Genomic DNA, 18,286 nt, shown 5'->3' on the forward strand with positions numbered 1-18,286 from the left:
TATCCCTGTCTTGTTTCTGACAATAGGAAGATTTCTATTAACAACTGATTATAGGGTAGAGTATTTAATCAAGTTTTTAAAATATCCATCTATCCCTGTTAGTGGGTTTTGTTTTTATTTAATGAAGTATGGATTTCAAATTATATTGAAATACCCTTTTACCATTTATGAAGATGTTCATTTTTCTCCTCATATAAACCAATATGGTGAATTATACTATTTCCGAATAATGAAACTTCCTGGCAGTCTTGGAATAAGCTTAACTTAGGTAAGTCTGTTTGATTGTTTTATTAGCCTTTAGTAATGATTTTTCCATCAGTATTCACAAGCAAGATGAAATCATTTCCTTTATTTATGCATCATTGGATCTGGATTATCCTCGAAATACATTTTAAAACACATTAAAATCTTTCCTTATCTAGATCCTATAAAAATTTATAGTGCATTGAAATTAGAATTCCACTTTGAAGCTTAATGCACTTAAGTGGTATGCGTGGGTGGTAGTGGTAGGGATTAATTCCTTGACAAACTACTTCATCTATGAGAATTTTTTTGGTATCGTCTGGAATCTGCCATAAAACATATTTTTCTTTAAAAATAACTATTTTATGTGGCTATTCAAATATAAAGACATGGAGGGGCACCTGGGTGGCTCAGTGGATTAAGTGTCCGACTCTTGATTTCAGCTCAGGTTGTGACCTTACAATTCAGGAGATTGAGCCCACGTCTGGCTCTGCACTGACAGCACGAAGCCTACCCGGGACTCTCTCCCCCACCCTCTCAAAATAAACTTAAAAAAAAAAAATATATATATATATATATANGGCTTATCTAAATAATTCCACTTACTTTATTTTTGTATCAAAAAAAATCGCCATTCAGGCTAACTCTGTATCTTTTTATTCATTGCTTTATTTCCTATCAACTTCTTCATGCTACTTAAGTTTCTTCCGTTTCTCTAAGAGTTGAACACATTTACTTTCACTATCTTTAGACTGGAGTCAGTTGAGAGAGTGGGAAGTGAGAGAACATGAAGTTATGAAAACTAAGTTTGGGTATAAAAGGGAATAGAGAAATAGGTGCATACTTAGGATGGAACATTAGTCTAGTGATACTGTGCATTGAGTTGTTTTTAGGTGGGTAGCATTCATCCTTTGCAAAAGGAGGCAGAAGGGATTAACTACAGAAAGGTGTATGTCGTCACTGTTAATGGCTCACTTAAGGTATGAAGTCATAAACTAAACAGGAGTCCAGTTATCAAGGTTGTTTTCCTGTAGAGACATGCTGCAGCTTGGGTAAACACAAGACATAGGCAAGGGAAGAGACTTGGGCTTACCCTGGGTTGGGGTTCTGTCAAGTAGGTAAAACAGAGCACATGTATGAAATTCTGCCCGAAATTTCAGGGGGAGGGGGTCACAGCACACATGGTAAATAACTCTTTGCAAGAGGATCTGAGATAATAATATAAGATAGCCTGAAGAAAGGAAATGAGATTTTGTAAATGCTATTCAGAATTTGATACTCATCTAATAAGTAACAGTTGAAGCTTTGCTAGGCAGAATAGAAGCTATCTTTCTCACCTACCTGTGCTAGCAGTAGTTTCTTGCTGGACTTTACCAATGAGACCCTACTCACCTCTATTCTCTTGTGTTAGAAGATATATGAGAATCTCTCAGGGGTGCAAGTGTAGTGGATTTCTTTATTTAAGTTTACAAAATACATGCTTATAGAAAATTAAAACATTATAGAAATATATAAAGCCAATCATGAAAGTTCTCCCACAATTTCACTCCCTCACAAAGCCACTGGCAACAATGTGGTATTACTTTCCCATTATTTTGTATAGCATTATCAAGTTATTCTACAAAAAAAATGCTTCCACAACTTTTTTTTTTTACATAAAAGTTTGGACATCTTATCATTAGTCCAGAGAAGACATTCCTCACTCCTTATGAATAGAAACAAACTGCATGAAGGTACCATAACCTATTAAGTCAGCCCATTAACTGGTAGGACATCTGAGCTAGTTTTAATTATTAAAGAACAAAGGTGCAATAAACCTGATTGTGTACACTTGTCAAATTATTCCTATTAGGCAGTTTCTTAGTAATTTCATTTTTAACGAAGTGTTTAGCGAAATGGTTTGAGCATTTTCAATACACTGAACCTCCCCCCCAAAGGTTATAAAATTATACTCCCACCTACAGCATGCAAGATGGGATATATGTAGTTTAGAAATACTTTTCAAAATTATGGTGCGATTTTTTTTAATTTGAAAAAATTTAATTGTCCTTATAACCATGTTTTCTAACTACAGAAAGTGACGGTGGACACATTTTCTTGACTGATGGGGACTCAGGATCCTAAGGGCAGGGTTTAGAGAACTCATTTACTGCAAGGCATAGGTATCAGAAACTTAAATAACACTTATCCAGAAAAGTCCAAAGACTATAGGTCTTGCCACAGCTTCAAATATCTCCACTGGGATCTCGTAACCTCCCAGGATCTGATACCTATATTGGTATCCTACTGCTTCTGGAATACAATCAAACTGCAAACATGCACATTCTCCACCACCATAATCGGTGCTCAACTGCAGCAGACAGCCCTTTGCTCCTAGAACACATCAGAGTTTCCCACATCTGGTTTCATTCACTTTATGCCTTATGCTTTCCCTCTCTGCCATCTAAAGGCTCAGCTCAAATACCCCTGACTCTACGAAGCCTTCCACACGCTCTCTGGGAAAAGTTACTGGTTTTTCCCTCTGTGCTACTCCAGCTTTTTTGCCTGCCTCTCCCTTACCGCATTTCTGTAACATAAACTAGTCCTGGAGGCCAGATGCATCTTACTTGTCGATTTCCTGAACAAAATCCAGTGCAGAACTTTGCAGAATATGCACTCAAAAACTGTTTGTGGAATAAACATACATAAGTTATAGTAAGACTTCAAATCCTTTAATCCCAAATTAGTCACAGATACTAGTTCTTAAAGGTCTAAAAAAACAAAAACACACACACACACACACACAAACAAAACTGCTCCCCTCAAAACATGTCCTTCTTATAGTAAGCAGTTTTCTAAGTTGGTAAAAGGTGTCTTTTAATAAAACTGACAAAATATTCTATCTTCAGAATAGTTATGTTGACCGAACTTGCATATGCTTGATATCTGCATCTTCCTAGGATCTCAAATTACTTATTTTAGAAACAATAACATAGGGGGGCAGTTTATTGTAAAATATGAAGCAGGAATGATTTAAGCATGTGTGAGTTTCTGCTTTATATTCCTAGCCAGAGCACAAAATGACTGGATATCCTCATCAACACCAAGCTTTTTTTTTTTTTTTTTAAAGAGGGTGGGAGGCCACCATGAAGACAATGCACATTAAAATCTCTTTCTCTTGATAATTTCTGGCTTCCAGCTGACTGGATGAGTTTCTTCTGTCTGAAAATAGAAAATTAAATTAAACAAAATATTATTAGGGTTTTTTTAAAAATTAATAACTCCCTAACAAAAACAAGGCATCTATTCTAAATTACATCATTTGGTGTTACACATTCAGCAGTTCTTTATCAATTTCAGAAATAGTTGGCAAATTTTTGATATTATCTGAATCTAATAAAGGACGATGGGTTCACTACAATCAGTTCATGGCTTTTCATCTCGAGTAAAACTGCAATTTATTCTGGTAATACTAAAGCTTATCATTTTAGAATTAATCTGCATAGCAATTTATTTCTTTGTGGTTATTCTTGATGCAACATTCCCCCAGTGACTGTAGTAAGGATAATTCATCACTGGCATCAATCAAACCAATACAGAAATCTACGAACAGACACTACTCAAGATGACAAAGACTTTAATACTATAAAGATTATTTTCCCTTCTGATAATTTCAATAACTTTAAAATGAAAAAGCACTTGCTAAACTGGTATGGTTGATTTACTTTAAAATATATGTGACATAAAGAACTTACTGCTGTATCATCCTCTTTATACACTTTAATGGTTTTATCAGCTTCAGCTGTTAGTAACCGACTTTCGGACTGATCAAAAGCACAAGCAAATATTCCTGATTCACTATCCAAAGATCCAGGCTGCACAGCTGCATGAACTCTCTGGAAATTATAGCCAGTTCTCCAGTCCCAAAGATGCATAGTGCCATTGTCAGCTTAAAGGAAAAACAATCTAATTAAACCTGGTGTCCTTTTAACAATTCAGCTTTACAAACATTTAAGCGCCATTCATGGGTCAAGCACTATGGCTATTAATAAAGATTAAATAGTTATAAAGATAGGTAAGACATAGGCACTCAAGCTTCTCTTAATACTGGTTTGTCTATTTTCATGTGTGCTTAATTCAGAATTTATTATAGAGCTCAAAAAGCACCACAAAACAATTTCTAATTTCACAATACACAACCAAACTGTAGGTAATTCCCAGCATAAATATCTTAGATTTATCATGTGGGAACTCAAAGGTGGTTAAACTATGAAATATGCTACATGTATTATGAATATACATGAACACACATATGAACATCCAAATACACAGTAATTAGGCAAGTCCTGCTTTAATATTTAGGTGAGATGGCTTAGAAATTTTACAACTATTTACTCATTTACTCAAAAAAGAAATGACAGACTAGAGCACATTTATCACTAAAATCTTAGTTTACCTCCAGAAACAAGCACTCCATCAGAATTTACTGTCAATGTGTTAATAATAGCATTATGACCAGAAAGATTTTGAATAAAACTTCCATCAGGGAATTTCCACTGTTTTATGTTATCTGGAGAGCCAGATGCAAATGTATAACTGAAATAAGATTAAAAAGAATTAGTGACAAAGTAAACGAAGTCAAATAAAATGGTGAACTTGGAAAAGCTTGTTATGGCTGTATTCTATACATGTGCACTTATGGATGGATCCATGTAGCGTAGCAAAATATTACTGTCATAACAAGAGGCAAAAATATGAAGACATTTGTTCCAAGTCAAATTAGATCTTGAAAATTATTTTAAGTGCATTTTAATTCCTAGATTAATGTTTTATTCTCATTTCCCCAATGCTCCACACTGAGCTAAAGCAACAAGTGTGCAAACCTCTAAATTCACCTTAAGGGCAAGGGGTTATGAAACTATTCTGGACAGGCAGCAAGAGAAGGAGAGAGAGGGGAAAACAGGAAGAAAGGAAAAGAAGGAAAGAAACAGAGAAAGAGCTAGATAAAGGAAGCTAGGGGAAAAAAGAAAGGAAGTGAGGAAGACAGAAAAAGTGAGGAGGGACGGAGGAAATAATGGATATGAAAAGATAGCAATGTGACCAGAAAAGGGTCAGGTGCTGTGATATAATAAACAAGCTGTGATATTATGCTCCACCTCTACGGATACCCCGATTATAAGGCACATGGTTCCTACTCTTCTTTTCTATGTATATCAACTTAAGAATTAAACTTTTCTATGTATATCTCAGTGACCAATAATATTTCTGTCAAAACAATAAATCCATGTTCTATTAGCCTCTATTTTGACATGCAGCTTTTAGCAATGATTTATTCATACTGTGTCGTTTGACAATATCGTTTTTCACCATGTAGAAAACTTTCCTTATCACATATAGGTAATGAAGCAAAATACTCCATAGAGAAAATAAAAGAAATGCATGTTTGGGAGTGTCACAGGCCTGGAAATGACAGCTAAATGACTACCAAAGTAGTGCTAATGTTGGTATTCCCATACTTATACTAAAAATTGAGAAAAGAGAAGCTAATTAGGAAAATACACTTACTGTTTTGGATGTAAAACCACGGCCCTAACTGATTTTTTGTGATTTGTTAATGTGACTCTTGTTTTTCCAGCCACCAAATCCCATAATCGTATTGTAGTATCATGGCTTCCTGTAATAAAAACACACACATCCTCAAAATACGATCAGGAAAAGGAACTCAAAAATTAAACATCACAAAATATGAAGGAGTCTTCCATAGATCCATTAGACTAAATGAAAGTCATATCAACTCTCGACTAATTACAGTTCTAACTTTTAGGCTGGTTTTAAATTTAATTCTTAAAAAAGGCAGTAAATGCTTGAAGCACTCTCAACTCAACAGCTAAAACAAATGTGAAAAACAAAGCAAATACATAATGTTACTCCTCGTGGAGCGGAAGGAAAAAACTAACGATTTTTTAGTTAATAAAATACATCAAGTGAATGAATTATTTTCTAGTATTAAAAGATCTTTTTTTTTTAATTTACTTTTAGTTTTTGAGAGAGAGTGCATGTGCACAAGCAGCGGAAGGGTCGGGGGAGGGAGGGAGAGAGAGAAAGAGAGAGGAAAAATCTTAAGCAGACTCCATACTCAGCACGGAGCCAAACAAAGGACTCAATCCCACAATCGTGAGATCATGCCCTAAGCCGAAATCAAGAGTCCAACGCTTTCCAACTGAACCACCCAGGCACCCCAAGTACAGATCTATTATTAATCTTACCGTAAGCAAAGCAAGACTCAAACCAACTCTAAAGGTTATTGGTCTCAGGGTATCTTGTCTTCTAACTTCATTTTCTTAGACCAGTAACTGTGATACTATGAAAACTATGTTAATTGTATCTAACAGAACCATTTTCTAGTCCGACATTACATGAAACTGAGGTGTGATATATTCTATGATATGTAAAAAGTGTGAGATAAAAACAATGAAAAGTTACCACAGTAAATTTCAAATGCACACACAATGTATCTACAATACAAAGCAAGCGAGAGTCATAGTGAACAGGAAAAGCATATGTATAATCATTATGCATTCTGACTGAATACACTGTAAACTTAAAATCTACCAATCATACCAGTAATAATTTGTGGTTCTGCAGCTTGACACCTCACTGTAGCAACTGCGTTTGTATGTCCAGATAACGTGTGCACACTGGCTTTAGTTCTCACATCCCAAATCTATAAAAACACAACAGACGTACTGTCAAGATAACGGGTATTCATATCTCAGGCAGGTAACTAGATCAATTCAAGGCTGGGAATTTACTAGGCAACTGTGCTTGAATATAATGAAAAATTGTTGAAAACAAAGATAATGGTCAATATGCTGTCCGGGGAACGTAGACAGGAGGCAGATACAGGGGAAAAAACCCCAAAAACTAAAAGATTAGGGTACCCAAAGTGTAAGAATGGGTATAATGAGACTACTGAAGAAAACAGGTCATGAAAAATAGTTGTAGTGATGGGAAGGAGTGTGTGAGTGTCACATTTCAGAGGCAGGGCACTCCCAATAATAAACATGATGAGGCCACAGAACTGAAAACAAAGGTAGAAAAACATGCATGTCAAGAAACTGAGGGGCTAGCTACTGCTGGTCACGGCAATTATCTTTAATTCTCTTAACAAACAACATGTGACTCCACCACCAAACATGCATAGTGGAGGATGCAATACATTTACAAACAAACACAAAGTACTCTGTTTACCCGTGCAGTTGAATCTCGACTACAGGTTACCAACACGTCAATTGTTGGGTGCAAATCCAAACCATACACGGCACTCAGATGTCCATGATAGTGCCTTATAACCTAAAAATAAAGCAGGAAAGTGAGAATCTCTATGTTTAGAAAGAAAAGCAGTGATTCATCATGTTTTGAATCTGTAACTCAAAGCTTACCTTGTTATATTCAAGATCCCAGCATTTGACTTGTTTGTCCTCTCCACAGGAGAAGAGGTAAGGGCTCCGTGTGCTTACTATCACACCACGCACTGTACTAATGTGCCCGGTTAATGACAGCTTTAACTTGCCACTAGCCAAGTCCCAGATCTGAAATCAAAGAATATTTAATTTTTCTTCTTTCGGATTATCCCAAAGCAAAAATTTTGAGAATCTTGATATTAAAATTAAGTCTTCAACAACAATCTCCCACCAATCTCCCTTGGTAAACAGGGAAAAAACAATTAAAAAGCACATTCAAACTGGGAAAGTATTTGCAGGAAGTTACAAAATCTTAGTATATGTAAAAGGGTATCATAGATACCGGAAGTATGAATGCCATATTAAATTAACCAAGGATGACAACAACTTAAAAACAAAACAAAACAAAGCCCTATGGAAACAAACTAAATGTACACCAATGGATGAGTGGATTTAAAAAAAATGTGGTGTGTACCTATATGTACACGCAAACACACACACACAATGAAGTGTCATTCAGCCATGAAAAAGAATAAAATCTTGCCATTTATGACAACCTGGATGAACCCTGAATGCATTATGCTAGTGAAATAAGTCAGAGAAAGATAGATACTATGTGATTTCACTGACATATGAATTCTAAAAACAAACAAACATTAAAAAACAAATCTCAGAGATAAAGAGAACATATCAGTAGTTGCCAGAGGTGGGGTGGGGAATAGGCAAAATGGGTAAAGAGAATCAAAGGTACAAACTTCCAGCTATAAACCAGATAAATCATAGGGATATAATGTTCAGCAGAGTGATTATATTAATACTGTACTGCATATTTAAAAGTTTTTAAAAGAGAGATCTCAAAAATTCTCTCTAAAAGGAAAAAAAATTCTATAATTATATATGGTGACAGATGTTAACTAGATTTATTATAGTGTTCATTTCACAATGTACACAAATGCTGAATCATTATGTTGTATGCCAAAAACTAACATAATGTTGTATATCAATTATACCTCAATAAAAAAATCTATATAAGTTGAAAAAACCTAAAAGCGGCTTTATTAGGTATCACACAGTTCGACACCACTATAAATTTTTTATGTACAGTTTTTAAAAGATTAGATACCCATTCTGCTTAACATCTTAGTAATTTTAAAAATACACAATCAGTGTGCTTTCTGAAAAGGATCCTCTCATATACCGCAAGCATCAATTAGTCCATTTTGGAAAATTAGCTGTACTCTTGAGTGTCAACCTCCAAAACATTTAACCCATTAATTCCATTTCTGAGAATCTATAGTAACAAAGTAATTTAAGACAGCAGAAAGCTTTAGGCTCAAGATTAATTACCGCATTACTTGTGATACTGAAAATCAAGAAACTAAAAACTTTAATGTCTAATAATAGGAAGAGTACATGATACATCCTTTTTTCACAGAAACATGCCTCTGATAAAATATTAAGTGGAAAAACATCAGAGTATAAAATTACCTATGAATCATGACTTTTTTTTTTAATGTTTTATTTATTTCTGAGACACAGAGAGAGAGAGAGAGAGGCAGTGTGAGCATAGGAGGGTCAGAGAGAGAGGGAGACAAAGAATCTGAAATAGGCTCCAGACTCTGAGCTGTCAGCACAGAGCCCGACGCGGGCCGGAACCCACGAACCNAAGCTGTCAGCAAGCACAGAGCCTGATGGTGGGGCTCAAACCTACGAACCATAAGATCATGACCTGAGCCGAAGTCGGCCACTTAACCGACTGAGCCACCCAGGCGCCCCAAGCATGACTTTTTAAAGATACACATTTATAAGGGCACCTAGGTGACTCAGGTTAAGGGTCTGGCTCTTGATTTCAGCTCAGGTCATGACCTCATGGTACAAGAGATAGAGACCTGCATTCGGCACTGCGCAGAAAGCACAGAGCTTGCTTGGGTTTCTCTCTCTCCCTCTTCTCTCTCTGCCCCTCCCCTGCTCTCATGCTCATGTGCACACACTCTCTCAAAATAAACATGATATGCATTTATACACACAAGAAAAGAGCTTAGAAATATAATGACATATGTGGAGAAATAAATACTAAACAGAAATTCATGTTCAAATTATCTAACAGTGTTAGGATTATATATGGGTCTGTGTTCTTTTATACTTTTATACTTTACTGTATTTTCCATATTTTTTATAGATAAGCATGTTTTAATTTTGTAACCAGAGGAGAAAAAAATCAAGGAATCAGTGGTAGGTAGTCATTACGTACTGTTTGGAAAAACTTGTTACTTAAATATCACTTCTCAAACGTATTTATTTAGAACAATGAACTGATAAATATAGTAACTTTTACTCCATACTTAGGTCTAAGAAATCATAGAAATACAACAGAAATTCCCACCTAAGAAAATAAAAGATTAAACTTATAGAGCAAATACAAAGTTCTATTTTTTGTCTTCCATCCTTATTACCTTTATAGTTCTGTCAGCAGATCCAGTAACAAACCACTGATTTCCAGGTTCTACCGCAATACAGCGAACCCAGCCAAGATGTCCACTGATCACCTGCAGAAAACAAAAGGTAGAATGGGCAGGCTCATTACACATAAGTTAAACTTCATTAAATTTCAACTCAATACACATAAATCAAGTTTGAATAGCCCATCTCGACATCTTCAAATAAGTTTTTTAAATTATTTGGCAAATTTTAAGTTATAAATTATCTTCAGTAAACGAATACAAAAACTGTGATACATCTCTACAATGAAATGGTACTCAGCAATAAAGAGGAATCTATTAATAGATGCAACAACTTGGATGACTCTCAAAGTCATTGAGCCGAGTGAAGGAAGTCAATCGCAGAAGGTGTATATCATATAATTCCATTTTGTAACAAAATTGAAAAGGCACAATTATGTAGTATGGAAAACAAATGAATAGTTACCAGGAATAGGGAAGGGAAGGACTGTAAAATAATAGCACAGGAGCGTTTTTTGAATTGATGGAACTTCTATATACTGACTGGGGCAGTGATTACCCAAATTTATACTTCTATTAAAATTTATTAGGTCTGGGGGCACCTGGGTGGCTCAGTCGGTTAAGCGCCTGCCTTCGCCTCAGGTCATGATCTCACGGTTCGTGGGTTTGAGCCCAGCGTTGGGCTCTGTGCTGACAGCTAGCTCAGAGCCTGCAGCCTGCTTTGGATTCTGTGTCTCCCTCTCTCTCTGACCCTCCCCTGCTCATGCTGTCTCTATCTCTCTCAAAAATAAAACATTAAAAAAAAATTTATTAGGTTTGTATACCAAAAGAAAAGCTATGTTAGTGTGAAATTAAAAAACGAAAATTTAGCACATATACTAAACTATGTGCAGCTACGGTTTTCCTACCATATACACTTCACTTCAGATCTGGTACATTGTCAATCGTCCGAATTTACTATAATTGAAAAGATCATTGGAGGGCCAAAGAAACATTGTCCTATGTTGTTCTTCCTCCTAGCCTTGATAGGAAACACCTCAAACATGTAGAAAATTTATTTCATCTGTTCTCTACACTTAATAGCTTTCGGTCAACATTTTATACTGTATTTTATAGGAAATACATACATGGCTTTTACTTAAAGTTGTTTTCCTAGGACCTGTCCTTCAAGATTGTGCCTAACCCTTCCCTTGTTTGGTCTCAGATCACTTTACCAGTGCTCATATTCACCCTTTTCCTCCTTATTTTACTCCTTCAGCTCTTATAACTGGAAAGGAATCATCGTCCCTGTAATGGCGTGATATACAGATTCACTCACCCTATACAGTTTCCATGGTGGGTGCCACTGGGGTTTGGGCATTGTAGGGGCTTTTTTAGCCATCAGTGCAGAGTTCTTGGCATTGCCAGCCTCCATAACAGCCTAGATATGGAACAGATTACATTACTGTTAAAGACACCTTAACGTTTCATGTTAAATAAAAAAATAAAAAATTTTAGGGGCGCCCAGTTGGCTCAGTCAGTTAAGCCTCTGACTTCGGCTCAGGTCGTGATCTTGCAGTTCATGGGTTTGAGCCCTGCATCAGGCTGTGTGCTGGCAGTTAGCTCAGAGCCTAGAGCCTGCTTCAGATTCTGTGACTCCCTCTCTCTCTCTGACCCTCCCCTGCTCATGCTCTCTCTCTTTCTCTCTCTCAGAAATAAATAAAACATTAAAAAAAATTTTTTTAAATAAAAAATTTCAAAAGGGAATTTAAGTTTTTTCCCCCCTTAAATGAAGAGGAAAAGACAACTAAAATGTTTGCATAACTAGAAAATATCTGACTATCTAAGACTTCTAATCAGAATATTTTCTATATGTTCATTTTAATTTTAAAAATCAATTAAAGGGGCGCCTGGGTGGCTCAGTCAGTTGAGTATTCAATTTCGATTCAGGTCATGATCTCAGGGCTCGTGGGTTCGAGCCCTCCAAGTCCAGCTCTGTGCTGACAGCTCACAGCCTGGGGCCTGCTTCAGATTCTGTGTTTGTCTCTCTCTGCCCTTCCCCCACTTGTGCTCTTTCTCTGTCTCTCTCAAAAATAAACAGTAAAAAAATTTTTTTAATCAACTAAAAAATCTCAGAGGCAGAACATTACAGTTAAGAGCACATATCACTAAGCATGGGTTCATAGACCCAGCTCTGCCCATTTCTAGCTGATTGACTTTGGGTAAAAATTACATAACCTCTATGCCTGCTCTGTAAAATGGAAATAACAGTGTTTACCCCATACAGTTACTATGAAAATATTACTACTACTCTATAAATGCTCTATGTAAGCTCCTAGCATTATTTGAGTGATTGCAAGTGGATTAATGTCATTGCCTTTCATTGTCGCATTTTAACATTACTGATTTAATACTGCAAAGGAGAAACTACCATCCAAAAAAATATTTAATTAACATTTTAAAAGGTATTCTAGCTGATGTACCATCCATGTGTCCAAAAAATACTTAAGCCCATAAAGTTCTGCCTTCAAAAAGCTTACATTACTTCCTCCTAAGGAGGCAGAAAGCCTGGGCAGAGATCTGTGAATGGAGGCAAAAGAAGAAATGTGGTGGGAAGACCACAAATTAATTCATTTCACAAAGCCAAATAACTGCATAATAAAGTAAGGAACTGAAGCCTGCAGTTACTAAAGTGACAGCATAAGAAAATAAACGAGGTATTTTCAGTTATTCTTTTTATAACTACTTTCATCAATAGTAACATTAGCTACCATTTACTTACAAATAAACTTATATATTTCTAAATGCTCATTTATAAGACACAAGTTCTATAGCCTGTGAATATTACATTACTAACAGCACCCAAACTGTGTAAGCCAACTTGGAGTTTAACAGAAAAGAGATTTTCGTATTTAACACATACTAACAAGTTTCAGAATAGTATTCCTTGTACTTTTAATAGTGGACAATAAAGGGAAACATCATGTTATCTACATCAAAATGAGCATAAGGTACAATGTGCAATCAATAGAGAATAATAGAATTTTAAATTTTAAAACATATGTCAATTCACTAAGCAACTTAAATTTTAGGGCCATGAAATACTAACAACTAGCTCAATCAGTCACTATTTACTTTAATAATTCCAAGGAAAATTTTCATGTTAGCATCTGACCGAAGACTCTTGCAATAAAGGAAAATAAGGCAACAAGTTCCCAAAATTAGAAACCTGCAGCAACACTTGACACAGAGAAACTTACTGAAGTCATCCCTGCAGGCTGTGAACGGTCAGCTGCCCCAGGATGTCGGTATTCACCTCCTGCAGGTGCATTACGATTTGAATCAACCCTGAAGCAGAAGAAATACCAATACCTCATTCTAAGCAATCAATTGTCATGTCATGTACTCTGCAGAACCAACTCTCTAAATTTTATAAGTAATGATGAAGGAAAATGTCACATAATACATAATTATAAAGAAATCTTAAAATGAAAAAAAATGTAAACAATGAATTATGCTTTCAAAATCTCTGTAATTAGAAGCATGATGTTTCATACCTGGTTTGTGAAGAAGGTAAAGCCACAGCTAGGGACTGAGCAGCTGATTCACTTGGCATTCTTTGGATCTTAGTATCTGCTGTCAAAGCAACCCCTGTTTAAGGAAAAAAGTCAGTTCTTTTCAGTAGCTATCTTTGGTTTCATTTACATAGGTTTAAATTAAAACATTGGAAGAAAACATGTGATTATCTTCAGGTGGTGACATTACAAAACTTTCTATTATGTTTTGTGTGTCTTTTATACCAAACTTTTTAATAATATAACTTGAAATCACATAACTCAAATTCGATTTAATCACAGGCAGCCTGGTATAAACACACCCAAGATAGTAAAGACAATTTCTATCATCTTGGGATATTACCTTCAGATATAAAAATCAAGCAGTCCCCAAATACTAACAGGATATTTCCAAGAGTAAATGTAAATTACTAAACAAGAGTACCAATTTGCCTGGGCTTTCAATATGGTAAATCCTGTCTTCTAAAAGTACTAGAACCTAGATAGATAACACTAAGCTTTTTGTCCTCCACCCCATTATACCAGCCAGTCCATCGGTGTGCCAATTTTCTACACACACAGACAACTAACAGACACTTCTATCACACCTGCTTCTACACTAACACTTCAATCACTTTTGTAAGTTTAGTGATAGTAACATGTCTGTTTAAACCTCCACATAAGCGTGTTTTAGCCTGGGGCAGTCTTACTGTCGTAGGATTCCTAACAGTGTCTGAATACATTTAGGTGCTTAAAAATGTTTGCTCAATGAATGCACCTTATACTGAGTATTAGTTAACTATCATCTAAAAGCTATGCCTGGATGCCTACCTACTAAGTTTATCTTATATTTTATAGACAATAGGAATCATATTATTGGTTCATGCAAGGAAATGCCCACCAGACATTTTTAACACACAATAGCTCACTTACCAGGTCCTGGTGGATATGGATGTGTACCTGTCACCAAATATTCAACTTCTTGTCCTTAAAAAAAGGAGAATAATCATGATCATCGGCAAATTTATCATATATACAAGTATCATCTCTTTTAGTAAGTGTTATATTATCAACTGAATTTCTGAAATTTTCCAAAACTAAATCCAAACATCAGAAGTAAGATAAATTGGCCATTTTTGTTTTGGCTTCTGAAGACCATGTATACAGCTATTTCCTTGGCCATTTGCTAATATCATGTCAAGAAAGCTTGCATAATTCTAATGGTGTGTAGAGAGGTCATCCTATCAAGTAAAAATCCACTTTGGTTTTTCTTCCAAGCAAATGATTTCTCTGTGGAATCTTCAGATTATTTTTATGCACTAGAATGTCTGTGCTTAATATCATCTTTCCAAATTATAGCCAAAATAAGATAGATGGTCTCCCCGTGGGTTAGAAATTTTTCCTTTAGTTTCCACTGTGACCTTCTCTATATCCTAATAATTTCTACGAATATGATTCTACCACTTTTTTATTTCCTATTGAGAAAAAGCCCACCAACCAATAATCTCAACTCACTATTCCCATGAGGAAATCAAGACTTCCATTAGAATACTGGTACAGTAGTTCAATAGGCTATGGTTCTAATCAGTCCTTCCAGAACAGGCACAAGAACATTTCATTTTTCTGTTTTTATAAATTCTCACATTTCTGATAACGCCATATTCACCTTGATTGGCAGGATACTGTTTATGACCATATGAATCCGATGCATTCTGAGGACATTTCTCTTTAAAATTTTCTTTCGAAGTAGGCATATGTAACACAGGACCATACTCATTACGCAGCTTGATTGCCATTTTCCGTTTGTGACTATTTAAAAATTGTGAACATAAGAATGTATCCTGAGTACTTTAAAAATATCAACCAAAGTAAATATATTCATAGATAACCAAGAAACACAAGTACTTAAATAGCTTAGGTTTGCCTAATCATGTAGAAAAAATTTTCTATTAAGGTTTTAAAGTTAAAAAGTATTTTAAAAAGCTCAAAACTTCCAAGTGCATTTCCACACTTTTGTTCACAATCCACCACATAGCATCCATTAAGTTTAAGCAACATTTTAGGTTGTTAACCAATAAATACAAAACCTTTCATGGTAAGTTATCAAGGGTCTGGTTTAAAAATACATAGAAACTAATATCCTTTTTAAAACCTCAAAGTCAATATATTTTCCTTCAAATGTGTAAATATAAAAATATAGTAAAGGCATCTATCATAACCTTTACTGGATGTATCTGAAAAGATTAATTAGAACTAATTGAAGCATTTAATTAGTTCAGTATTTTTTAAAGAAATGCACTTATATAAATATTTAAGAATAGCTTACTTTATAAACTAAATATAAATGCTTGTTTTAGGAATTAAGTAGATTTTAAAAGAAGGGTAAAGGACAAAGAAGGAACACTGCACATAATGCAATCCCAGACTGGAGCTGGAGATGTAGAACCAAAAATATGCCACCACTCAAAAATCTTCATCATACTAACGAGAAAAGATGGGAGTAGAGGTACTGGCCAGGTACAATTTCAGCTCAGCAAGGCTCTGAGAGCAGCGGGAAGCTGAAAGCACATACAAAGTTGATTGATTATAAGATATAATACCTAAAAGGGACTCTCCTAATTACTGGGTATTTATAAATGCAATTAATTAATGGGATTTTTACTGTAAAAGACAAGGCCAAAAAAAAAGTTTCATCAGCTTAAATCATGCCCAAACACCATTCATTCATTACTGAATAGATATCCTATGAGTGTTAGTATCACTCACTAATCTTTAAAGGTCCCCCTCTCCCTGCTCTCTTCCCCCAGTGATTAAGTAGTTTAAATATTCTATCAACTGAAAAGGAACAATACCTACCTCTCTTCATCCAAAGGCACAGGTTTTCCATTATCAGCTACAAACATGTCGTGGGTTCTCTTCAATGACCTGAACACGAGTGTGTGCACAGAATGTTTCTGTACCTCCTAGAAAGAAAGATTATAATCACATATCGATCTGCAAATTACTCATATCATAACCTAAGTTAAGGTCAAATTAGTTATACACTTTACATGTTTCAATTATATAAACTGCTTTCTGCCACTCACCACAGCTATCTGTAGCAAGCTATAGGAGTCAAGTTCAGAAGAGGAAGCTCCTCACTGGCCGGAGACCCAGCCATACCAACTAGTGATGCCTGAGCTTGGTCATTTATTCAATAAGTATCTACTGAGCTCCGACCATGTGTCTGGCAGAAGCTAACAAAAGAATGATGAAAACGGCACTCATGGTCCAGGTGCTCAGGAGAAAACATAAAAATACGCAACAGTTTGGTAAGTGCTATGAAGGAAACAAGTAAGAGGACGAGACGAGAAAGAACTTGGGAAAGTTATGAAAAGTCTCTGAGGTGTCAATTCAGTAGAAAGTTAGTCCTGTACAGAACAGAGTTAAGAACAATCCAGCAAAGAGAAAATGCCATGTACCCAGCAGTTCAGTAACTGCAATGATGCCAGGAGCTGCAAGAGTTGCGTATGTTCAGCAGGAAGGTGTACTGTGATGCCGAGATGAGGTTCCAAGGGCAGACAGACAAGGTCCAGATCATGTTACGGGTTTTTTGAAGATCATTGCAACAGTCTGCATTTTTGCTCTAGTAACATCGGGCCAGTCAAGGATGTTAAGCAGAAAAAGCATGATCAACTTACGTTTTAAACAGATCAATTTACGGAGGGAGGAGGGTGTAACAAAAACGGAAGCAAGGAAACCAGCAAAGAGCTAATGCATTTTGTCCAGATGAAAGATAGTGTTGGTGTGAATTAAAGTGAAGGCAGTGCATACGGACAAGAGTCTAGAAATATTTCTGAGAGAAGACGGGCAAGGCTGTCTAACAGAAAGGTTGTTCAAGCCAGGGAAAGATGCAAAACTTCAAAATGGCAGATTTTGCGGGCGAAGAGCTGATGGAAGTCACTAGGTGAACACCAGAGACAACTGCCATTCTTTTAGGACTCTATTCTGCAGATGGGGAATACCAGAGGTCCAGAAGCACCGCCTCCGGGGACACTGCGGAGCTCAAAGGCTCAAGAGTAAAAGAACTTAGGAATTCTCTCCGGCTTCAAACCTGGGGGTAACCTCCAACTAGTGCTCCCATCCGGCTACCTTCTATCCCTCAAAACCTTAAGAGACTACCCGGCCTCAGCCAGAGAGCCTCCTTTCGCAGCCTCTACCCTCTCCAAACTCCAAACACCCTCGGTCCCCCACGCCTGCCGCCGAAGAAAAACAGTCCAGAAACGAAAGACCCCTCAGCGCCCAAGTGCCACTTTACCTCGACCATGATGCCGCTATGTAACTCGCCGATCCAGCGGACAAGAAACGCTAGCCTGCAACACAGAAACCGCCGCCACAACTAAGCACTCCCTTCCGGAATCGGGCGCCCTGGCGCCGGATCTGACGTAGTCCGCGCACGCGTGCTAGCGCCCGCCGGCCTTGTGGGATCGAGGGGCGGGTCTTTGTCTTCGGGGACGTGGTCTCGGGCCTGACGGGGAGGGCGTTACTACCGCGTAAGGGTCTCGCTCGGTTCCTGGAAGAAAGCTTGAAATAAAGTTTTCTTCCTTATTCTCCGACTTAAATATTTTGG

General features: G+C 36.6%; 1 protein-coding gene across 2 annotated transcripts; it reads right to left on the reverse strand.

Annotated features, from left to right (window-relative positions):
• Nucleotides 1-1,679: 1,679 nt before the first annotated feature.
• PLRG1 (pleiotropic regulator 1) lies at nt 1,680-18,079 on the reverse strand. Of its 2 annotated transcripts, XM_077770944.1 has the most exons (15): nt 17,975-18,079; nt 16,534-16,640; nt 15,344-15,486; nt 14,611-14,664; nt 13,681-13,774; nt 13,384-13,471; nt 11,463-11,564; nt 10,139-10,231; nt 7,665-7,814; nt 7,474-7,575; nt 6,844-6,946; nt 5,788-5,896; nt 4,679-4,818; nt 3,978-4,171; nt 1,680-3,444 (listed from the first exon to the last, which is right to left on the reverse strand). In XM_077770944.1, the coding sequence occupies exons 1-15, from the start codon at nt 17,981-17,983 to the stop codon at nt 3,385-3,387; spliced, it is 1,548 nt and encodes a 515-aa protein (XP_077627070.1). In that variant the 5' UTR covers nt 17,984-18,079; the 3' UTR covers nt 1,680-3,384. The 2 variants fall into 2 exon arrangements, with proteins under 2 accessions (XP_077627070.1, XP_077627071.1); XM_077770945.1 differs by lacking the exons at nt 16,534-16,640; nt 17,975-18,079 and adding an exon at nt 16,164-16,237.
• Between the last annotated feature and the right edge of the window lie 207 nt (nt 18,080-18,286).

This window comes from Crocuta crocuta, unplaced genomic scaffold, assembly GCF_008692635.1.
Source record: "Crocuta crocuta isolate KB4526 unplaced genomic scaffold, BGI_CrCroc_1.0 scaffold166, whole genome shotgun sequence".
NCBI lineage: Eukaryota > Metazoa > Chordata > Mammalia > Carnivora > Hyaenidae > Crocuta > Crocuta crocuta.